Here is a 10,711-nt window from a genome sequence, read left to right as displayed (position 1 = left end):
CTTTTCTCTCTTTCATCAGCTTATATTTACTCTAAGCAGGTTATGGAAATAAATAGAAATGAAATGATTGAATGAATCGAAGAACTGCCTCACCGATAGTGAAATGCCTCAACAATTTTCACGATTATTAATGCCTACTGCTCTACATTTGTTCTATTTGCATTTTCATTTATCAAACCTAAATATTTTTGCAAATTACTAAAATACTGAAATTGTACTCTTACCAACCATGTGACTAAATGCTTGTATCTATTTCTCTACTGACATATTTTCACAGGCTGAGTTTATGATGTCATAGTTTAAAAGTCAGCTGAATCCGATCACGCAGTTGAACCCGTCTTTGCCGATTATTTTCGATTAAAAAAGAACCATATAGCACTTTTCTGGAGATTAGAAGTGAGGGTTTAATTTTCAATTTAATTTTAATATAACACTGTAGACGGAGTTTGCAGTTTTGTTCACAGTGTTGCATTGATCCGTAGTGTTAACCTTAGGATTACGCATATACGACAAAAGACGTTAAAGAACTTTTACCCGTTACCATTGTTCATTACTGACCTCTGTTAACGACAGTTCACAAAGTGATAAGAATGTGCTGATAAACTTTCATCAGTGGAAATAATGAAGAAAGAAAATTCAAAGCCATTATCATTTGTCGCTATTACGAAAATTCGAACATATCACAGTTTAACGAAACTTTCATTTTTAATACTTTGCATCCATCCCGCCGGTTATCTAATTAATTTCAGCTCGGTTAATCGACTGCGATGGAAGTCTAATCCATGAAGAGTGCTAAATCCTTCTTGATCTTAAGTAATAAATTTTCGTCATTTTCTCAACAAGCTAACTAGTCGGTACGAATGGACATAGCCCTTCCATTTTAATAAACTATGGGGAGAAACTATGGTGTCGGTTTTGTTTACTTGGACAGATCGATTTCAGTTAGATTTCGATTTTTTCTTTTGCACTTGACAAAACCATTCCATCGATTTCAAAAATATGCCACTAACAGGGTGGTCCATACCTGAATGTGATCTTTTAAACGTGTGATTCTATGAACTTGATAGGATCATCTCACTAGTTTCTAGGACGGTTGGTTCAGATATTGATATGGTAAGTTTCTAATGAGAGAATCATCAAAGTAAGCGCAAGAACAGCTCAGATGTGCAACAAAATTATGCGCCACCAACAATATAAGTGATTTCAAAGCCTATTTGTTATACAGCAACAACAACAAAATTTGAAACCACAATAATAACAAAATTTGAAGCAACAACATTTGGAATAACAGCTCAATCAAACAAACAAACAAAATATATTTACGGTAAATTTACAAGGTCTAGCAACGAAAGATTTTTGTTTATTGAAACCTCTGTTTCTGCTTCAACTTAATTGTATTTCAAGGTAATATCCGTTATGATATTTATATATTGGATACATCTTTTCATTAAATATCCGTCCTTTGCACATTCTTTTAGCAGATTCTTGAAGCACTGCTTTCCCATGACAGTGTATGCTGTTTTTAATAGATTAATATAAATTTGTGTTTATTCATAAATTTATATGGATCAATCACTTTTAGCTATTTCGAAGTTTGAATGATTCTTTTTTTATCACATCGTTTAATGTAGCAAGTTATGTTGATATATATTACAATAAGATTGATTTGTTTTTGGATATTTACTGCTTAATGTAAAAGTATATTTTCATCAGAGCCTTCATAATTATATCCCCCAAAGCTGATGAGTCTAATGAGAAACCTTTTTTATTTTTCGTTTGACCTCATCGTTTTTCTGTCTTTTATCTACCTATCTATTATATTTACAGTTCTGTCTTTCGCTAAATTATTTGACTATTGTCTTCATTCAGATGTCTTAGAACGATTTTTTGTGTTATTTTAGATATGCAGATTTTGAACTTAAACTTGTAAACCTCTCTTCGGAAATACTCGACCTGGTATTTTGAGCAATCATAATTTCAGGTATTTAGTTACGATTTTTACTGGAATTTTCTGTCAAAACTTCATCATATTTCTTATGCATTATTTAAAACACTATTCCATGATTAAGTTCCACATGCTAACATTCGGTACATGTCCTTCATAGACTTTAAAAAGTAAAGTGACAAAGTCATCATTTATTTACACTCTCTGCAAAATCTGTACTCAGTGAAGAATGATATAATTTCCTTTTTCGAATTATCTGGACTAATGTTTTAAAGGATAACTGAAAATCTGGTTATAAATAAGCAATTATGGAAATAATTAATCTATGAAAGCAGGTTTCTCGGTACTGCTTGGAGAGGCCAATAGCAAAGATCGCAATTCAAGCAAGCATCAATGTTAATTAATTTTCTTTTTATAAAACATTTTGCGGATGCTTGCATTTGATGTATTTGTCGAAAATTTACCGCTTTATTCTTTTTCTTCCATTTTGCTTTATTTTTTTTAATCGTGAAAAGAAATGAGGAGAAATAAAACTGGATAAACTGCGTTATACATCTCTACCGCTTTGATTTCCTCATATTCATACCTTTGACGTTTAAGGCAAACACAAATCTTAAGGCTTCCTTGAACCATTTTAGATGCCGTTCTTTCCCATTAGAAACCATCAAAATTAAATCGTTGGTCCCGAAATTTATCCTTAATATGTTTTTTTAACGCAGGTTACCTGCCAACTATATTTTTAACCCAAACAAAACTCACATTAAAGAGAAAAATGAGTGTACAACTAAGCGCACCAAGCTCATTTTGTCCCTTCTGAATTTAATCTACATGTGATTCAAAATTGGCTTACCACTGGCTGATTCGTGGCACTGAATTTCGAAAAGTTTGCACAAGTGTATAAATCTCTGTTTCAATATGTATCGCTAACTAATTACGATGATAGTTTTTTCTTCGGGGAATATTCTGGTCATTGATGTTTGTGGAGGGTTGAATGGTGAAATTAATCTCTGAAATCGGCAGTAATGGTGGCGGTGACAATCAAAATGATTTGACCGGGAACCGACCGCTGACGGTTCATCCACTTCGTTGACCCAGCCGTTGGTTATCACTACGCCCTTCTCTGCCCGTTTTTGTGAAAGAGACTGCCTAAATCATAAGAGCTGTTAGGCGAAGAAGAATTGAATCGAGTCGAATCGAATTGAATCCACCAACAACAAGTCGCATCAATTAGGGCATTCCGTCTTCGTTTCACTCCGATATCAAGCACCCTTGTGCAGTTAACCGATTGCAACAACCTGATTTGCGATCGAAGCACAGTTGCCTTTATCATTTTATGATTCATTTTCTGGCTTTCTTTTATCTTCTCCATTATAATCATTATTCCCCGTCCTCGTTCCAATGATCATAACATATACCGGGCAATCGTCTCCATTGCGATCAGCCATATGATTATTTGTATAGGATTTTCGATGCTTAACCTCTATTGATTTTTGGTTGAAAGTGAAGGTTTTCTGCGATTTAGGAATTTACGCAATAATAACTTCTATGCGTAACTTTTGCCTCTTCATTACAAGCAAATAGTCCCATTATCCCGAAATTCAACCAATAAAAGAGGCGGTAGAATTGAGAGAACTCTCGACAATTCTTCAGTACTGTTAAAGTCTACCTACTTGAAAGAGAATTGAGAATTGAAATTTCGAGTGGTGCTTTTAGCTCACTATTCATATCATCCTAATTGCATTTTACAGTATTAAACAGTAGGTATGCCTACCACTTATCTTTTGCTGTCCATTTTTTAGTCCTAATATTTGTCACAGCTCTGATGATTATTTTTCTGCTACAATTCCTTCTTCAACTCGTCAATAAAAGGTAAACTCAAGCCTTAAACGTATGTGGATCTATCCAATCCGATGACATAAATTTGTTTAGCTATGGTATCAGCTAATGTTTATATTAAATATAAAACAATAACATGAGTGTCATATTAACTGACAGGCAAAACTTTTTTGTCTTATTTTAGAAATCGAGTGCCTTAAACTTTTCAGACAACTGATCAAGATTATGAAAACACTCAGAAAACAATATATTATCCAATTTATCTTTCTTGAGAAATATTATATGTGTTTTTTTCTCAACTCACCCCCGTTACAAATGCACGTTCAGCTCCTCTCTCTGTACTTGTCCTGATTTAATTGAAAATTGGCCGAAGAAAGCTAGATACTAGAAATTTTAAGGATAAGTAATTTCTCAAGCGTAATCGGGGAAGTAATGAGCCCATGATTTGTAGCTTTTCAAAGAAATGATGTTGCTGGTTGTGTTCGATTTTCCCGCTCCTCTCATTGCTATTTACATATCTAGCTGCCTCTCTATCACTTTTTCTCTCATTATCTCATTAATCTAGGAATTCAAAACTTTGTATGGTAACCCTTCCGTCCTCAGAAAATAGTAGTATCTCAGTGATTTATTACTTTTATGAAAGGGAAGACTGTCTAGCAAACAAAACGTATTTTGTTCAGTTCAGGTGGTTTGCGGTTCATGTGAAGGTATTATTAGTATGATACGGTTCGCTATCAAAGCTACCAACAACAGTAAGGCTACCAACATTACAATAGGATTTTTCTGCAAAAGTTTTGCACAGGTCAGCAACACATGTAATACGGCTTAAAGTTATATTAAAAATTCATAATATTTCTTCCAGTAATCAGTACAACTAATTTATGTCATTGATTTATTTGCTAAAACATATTATGGTAAGCATTATATATTTTATTTGTCAGCTGTACTTACCGTCTCATTTCTTGAAAATGAAGAAAATGTTACCATGTAGCAGAAAATACTAAATAATAGCAACCAGTTGAGGAAACAACCTTTTTCTATTATAGAAATCTCAAGTTGCAACAAAGTGACTTTGTCCCTTGCGCTCTTCTTTTTCTCCTTCATCACAAAACTGTGTTTTAGTGAGCAAATCTGATATTCTTTTTGCTTCAAAAAATAAGCAAGGTTAAATTGGCAAAGTTTAATCTTGCAAACTTCCCATCGTAACTTCGGTATTCTTACTTCTCATTGATACTATAGCTTTTAATGACATAGTGGGTGGCAGTTCCACTTCATTTCTTATTAAAGTAGATGATTTGTTCAGCTAAATAAGCATTTTTGAAAAAATATCAAATATTTGGAAAAAATGCATAGTGTATAATTGCAGCTGCACTATTAAATGCATGATTATATCTGATAGGCTTCTCGAGCGATCGCAAGAAAACAAGTTCAATTGCTCAGTGATGTGACCACACATCATTATATTTGATCAAATCATCCACGTCAGATAATGAACCGTTAATCCAGTCTCATCCACCTATAATCGCCAAACTTCACCCATATATTATGATTTGTCGTTCAGTGGCCGCGTTAAATAAAAATGCCAGATTCAGTATTGGTGGTGTCATCGTGTGAACGTGTTGTACTACAAGTGGAAGAATGATTTAGGGTATTTCGGTGTGGGCAGTTCGGTGTGTTGTTATCGTTATCGTTATTAATATTGGTAGCTCACATGAAGAAGTTAAAAAGACGCATCAGCGCTGCATTCCGTGGAAGCGATATGTCTTCAACTTTGCCAGTCAGGTAAACGTTACACATTGGTTCTTTTCGAACTTCGGAAGTAGTCTTTCTGAAATTCATAAAGTTAGGATTGGTAGTCTCATAACAATGATTTTATTTGCTTCTGTTGTCCACATCCTTATCTTTGGTAAGTTTTTGAAACTAAAGTTATGGGACGGGAATGTCATTTCGATTCTTTGAAAGGAGGAAATCCGGAATTAGGGGTTTCTTTGAAAATGAGAATTCCCATATATTGCAGAGAAGTCTTAATGGTGTCGTTGCTGATTTGATGCATGTTCATAAGTTCCAGAAACTGGCGCTTATCGGACTCGATGAGTGAGCTGGCAGAACGTTTAGCCGCAGACGGAGTAATTATTGAAGAATGCGATATCCCGTCACCCAAAGTTCCATTTCCTGTTTTTTATATGAAACACAATCGTTTACCTGTGCCAGTGTCACGACATTTTCGCCCAGATTATCCCAAGAATCGGAAAGCATATTCGCCAACCCAACATCAGTATTCTCTTTTCCCCAGAAAACCTTGTAAGTATGAGTCAAAGACAGTATGATTTCCATGCCTTTAAAAATGGAATTTCGTTTAGTTTTTAGAATTTTCCTATGCGAACTTTCAGGTGCACATACTTCATTGGTTATTTATGTTCATAAATTCAGCTTTTGAAAAATAATCATGCTGCAGTCGAAAATTTATTACTTGGAGAGCACATTTTGTAGATCGGTACTTTAGTACTGTTATTACAGAAATTCTCTTATGGTATGGTCCTGGATCAAAGATCTATTCTTTTATTATTATTATTATGATTAAATATTTGATGGAAATCGGCGCCTTGCCACAATTTTGCAGTGCTAGTGGTTGAACTACCTATGTTTAGTCTATTACTAGTGGTTACATATCTAACCATAATAAAAAGAGGCATTGTAGGACATTTTTAATGAAAACTTTCAAATTATTCATACAGGAATATTGTGCGTTTCTGCAGTTTCGTTGACATTAGTGTCAAGCTGTCTTTGTAGGGGTCAGTTCTATGCGTGTAAATGTGTAACACTTCTTCCTTCTTCCTTCCACTTAACTTTACCCAATCAAAAGTTTTCCCTTCTTGAAAATACAATTTCACTTCTGTTGGATAACCTTTCGTATGAGGACCAGTTTCGGAAAACTGCAGTCCAATTTGGTGCTGCAAACGACAAATGTAATTTAAAAACAGATAATGAACAGTACGGTACGTTTTGGCCTGACTCGATAGGAAAGAATTTGAAAAATTGATTTAAACAACGAAGTTTGTGCTATCCAAGATTTGTCTCTTAATTATAATCACAGAGATCTTGTGTCGATATTTCTGAAATAAGCAGTTTGGGAACAGGCAACATAAGATTTATTGGACTACTACAGGAAGTTTTTTGCTGGTAATACGAAATCCGTATTTTATCAAAACTCCGTTGTTATTCTCAAAAATGCGTTATGCAGGATTCGTCTTCTACCTTTTTTAATGAATCTATTTCTACAAAGTAATGAGGTCATTAAATAGTTGTTGGAGGAATGTTCCTGAAAGTTTTTGAATGTTAGTGAAAATTGTTCTTGATAATGAAATCCAACATTGCATCGATTTTTCTTGACCACTATTAATTTTAAGCGATTGTTCAGGTAGTTCATAAACATATCATAGTTAATATAGTTTGCGACGACTGACATACAACAATACAAGGAAAGTCATTTTTTCGAGACTTAATATTTATGCGACGTATAAATAGCAGTTCATGAAAAATTGCGTTACCGCAGTTTCAAACCTTACTTCACAATTTAATATACGGTGACGTTTTTTTCCTCTTAATTTTTCTACCCATGATGGCAACCGATAGTAGTGGTGACCTTTGTTCATGAAAAGCGAAATCTCTATAAGCCGAATATATTGGTTTATAGCAGCATGTATGAGAACTGGTACAATATTCGCGCCAGAAACATTTCAGCAGAATAGAAGTACCGAGTGGAAAAGTGGGGAAGGGAAGGAGCATGCAGAAATGTGAAGAATAGTGACCTCTGTCGTGGTGAGCATCGAGTTTCGAAAATGAGGGACTCATAAAATTCCCACCCATTCGCTACTATTGGTATTTTATCCTTTAAGACCTTTCATTTTATCCTACATGACACGCAAGTAAATTTCTGAAGGATTTTGGACGAATAAGAGTAACAGTTTGTTCAGCAATGATAGTGAAAGTTTATTTAGGCAGTTGAATCTGAAAAAAAGAGACCTTTGCTGGAGCCAGCTTGGACGAATTGATCGGGTTAGAGAGAGTCGTAAACTCCGGAATGTGGCAGATCGATGTCGCTCACACTGTTGTCCACATGTCGTGCTAGGAAATATTGTAAAGTCGACTCGAGATATCTGAGGAAGACAGAGAACGCTTGATTAGCTTCTCTTTGTCACACTCCTCCTCTTCGCGTTGTGTATCTTATGTATGTATATATCACTTGATCCTGTCGCCAGTCTCATTTGCATCCACTCTCAACTTTTTGATTTATTTGTAATGGCGTCTGAATTGTCCAAATCTGCTACATTCCACAACTTTTGTGATGAGGCTGACGTACTTCCACCACTACCATCTCAAACACCAACTCCAAATACTTTTGCATCATGGATTCAATTCTTTCTGTTACGTAAGCGACGTTCCGTTTTAGGACGGCGAATTATTTTAAGGCCTTCTATTTCTCTATGTAAGTGTTTTGCATGTTCACCTGCTCATTATATCTTCGTATGAGAATATCACTCCTGGACGAAAATTTAATATATATTTAACCGGAATCACGGAATCATTTGCTTATGTTGCTTTAAGTAATATAACATTTGTCAGCAAGTGTTCCATAAGGGTATAGGTATGAACGCCGGACGTATCGAAGATGTACTGAGTCAGAAATGGAAAGGTTTGTTATGGAGACAGCTAAAAATAATCTTACAGCAATTATAAATCAGGTGAAATGTTAACTTTCATATATTGATTGGTGATTTAAAGTTGTCAGACGTTGCCGTACGTGCGCAGCGTATGTTAAAATTTTAAGCTATGAGGAATTATGAATTTGGTTATGTTAAAAATTCATTAGGCGCACTCTTGTACCTCTAAATTGCGGATTTTTCCAGCTGTTGTTGATGAAACGAAGACGCTCGGTTCTGATGGTGAAAGCATTGAGGTTTCGCCTTGTAGCAGCGATCAATGTGCAAGTCAATCTGATCGTCATGTTATCAACGTCAAAATGCGACATAAACCAACGCGTCGTTGGAACGAGGTATTTAGATTTCAGGATAAAATTACTGCTGTATCACTATTTGTAACTACTAGAAGGTAATTGTTGGTTCGTTAATATTTATACGACACAACATAAACGAAACTAAAACAAATGTTGGATAAACAGGTGAATATAAAACATAAAAGAAAAGCGATAAGTGGTGGTGAATCAAATACGAGCGGACAAAATGAGAGTTAAAAAATGGTGAAATTGATGGATAAATATCCAGTAGTTACTTCTCGACGCAAATGTAAAGACAAAATTAGTCCCATACGCCCTTTTGTTTGCAATTGGCAAAAAACAATGGGTGAGGGGCTGGGAGGGGTAGGATGGGTTGTCCTTCCTTTCTCAAGCTTTCATCTTTGTTAAATGGATTCAGTTTCGCAATCATACGGCGGATAATTCATCGCTTTATAAAGGAGCTCACTTTCTACACTTGTGGGACTATGGTATTGCCACTCGTCTATAACAGTCTTTGCCATTGCCACTCGTCTATAACAATCTTGACTGAGGATAGTAATCCTTTTTTTTTTGTCATACTGAATAGCTCCAGAAATGAAAGGAAATGTGTTCATATGGTGCAGGTATCCTTATTGTATTAACGTTCTTAGTAATTTTCTATATTTACTGAAGTTAGTTATCAGAGATGACCTTGGCAGCCTTCTGGATTCACAGAAAATTTTATTACAGCAGGATATTCAAAAACGTTTGTCACTTCCTGCTGACCTAAGGCTTCCGTTAAGTGTAATCGAAAAACTGAACCGCACACCAACGTTGGATCAACCTTTAACGAGAAAAAATCGTCGTGCATCTCTGGTACCTTTTTTAAAACTTTTATTTTAAAGAAAAACAATCGAATTTCTATTGTTTTTTGACATGAGAAACAACAGAAACGATCGGAATTTTCGTTTTTTTTTCTTGACGTAATTTTATGTATTTTTCCACTTTAAGTTCATGCTTTTCATCTTGATTTAGAGCGAAATTGGTTTTGGCAAACTTGAAACATATGAAAAACTAGAAAAGCTGGGAGAAGGGACATATGCCACAGTTTATAAAGGACGATCGCGATTGACAGAAAAATTTGTCGCTCTCAAGGTACCGCTTACCAATTAGTTGACTTTAATTAGTTTGCTTTCCACTTTTCAAGCAAGATAGAAACTAAAGTCTTTAAATTTCCTTCCATTTGTCAACAGAAAGAATCATAGGAACCATCTTTGCAGGAAATACGCTTAGAGTTGGAAGAAGGAGCACCTTGTACAGCGATTAGGGAAGTTTCTATATTGAGGGATTTGCGCCATGCGAATATCGTCACACTACATGACATAATTCACACGGAAAGAATACTTACTCTTGTCTTCGAATACGTTGATCGTGATTTAAAACAATATCTTGATGACTGCCAGGATGCTATATCGATACGGAATGTTCGGGTATATTACTGTTTTGCTGCTAGAATTTTTATTTATGTCAAGAAAATTTGTTAATTGAATGATTCGATGTAAACAGAGTTATTTAATGTTTTACAGTATGATATTTCTTGGTTATTTCAATTTCCAGCTGTTTCTGGTGCAACTGTTGAGAGGACTAAATTATTGTCATCAGCGACGAGTTTTACATCGTGATTTAAAACCGCAAAATTTACTTATAAATGAAAAAGGTGAACTAAAACTTGCTGACTTTGGTTTAGCCCGAGCGAAGTCTATACCTACGAAAACATATTCAAATGAGGTACGTTTTTCTAAGTGCTGAGGATATGCAGAAAAATGTGTACCATTGCATTAAGATTCAGCCTTCAACTCACCCCTTTTGATATATGCTATCTTTGAGGCTATTTTGACTTATACTTCAATTCAACGTCTGTTTTCTTTTTTTTTTTT

The 10,711-nt window shown here is 35.0% G+C and overlaps 1 protein-coding gene across 1 annotated transcript in view; it reads left to right on the top strand.

The window, feature by feature from the left end:
- Positions 1–5,832: 5,832 nt before the first annotated feature.
- LOAG_16915 (CBR-PCT-1 protein) overlaps positions 5,833–10,711 on the top strand; it is a gene marked incomplete at its 5' end in the record, with an annotated part of 7,689 nt that continues 2,810 nt past the window's right edge. Inside the window, 6 exons of the mRNA XM_020449569.1 lie at positions 5,833–6,082; positions 8,689–8,834; positions 9,525–9,650; positions 9,810–9,929; positions 10,055–10,264; positions 10,392–10,562. Of these exons, the coding sequence (XP_020306883.1) occupies positions 5,833–6,082; positions 8,689–8,834; positions 9,525–9,650; positions 9,810–9,929; positions 10,055–10,264; positions 10,392–10,562 (1,023 nt within the window). The remainder of the gene's footprint in view (positions 6,083–8,688; positions 8,835–9,524; positions 9,651–9,809; positions 9,930–10,054; positions 10,265–10,391; positions 10,563–10,711) is intronic.

Source organism: Loa loa (assembly GCF_000183805.2).
Source record: "Loa loa unplaced genomic scaffold supercont3.28, whole genome shotgun sequence".
In the NCBI taxonomy this organism is placed as follows: Eukaryota; Metazoa; Nematoda; class Chromadorea; order Rhabditida; family Onchocercidae; genus Loa; species Loa loa.
The sequence above is the reverse complement of the archived record's forward strand: the minus strand, read 5'-3'. Positions and strand labels throughout refer to the sequence as shown.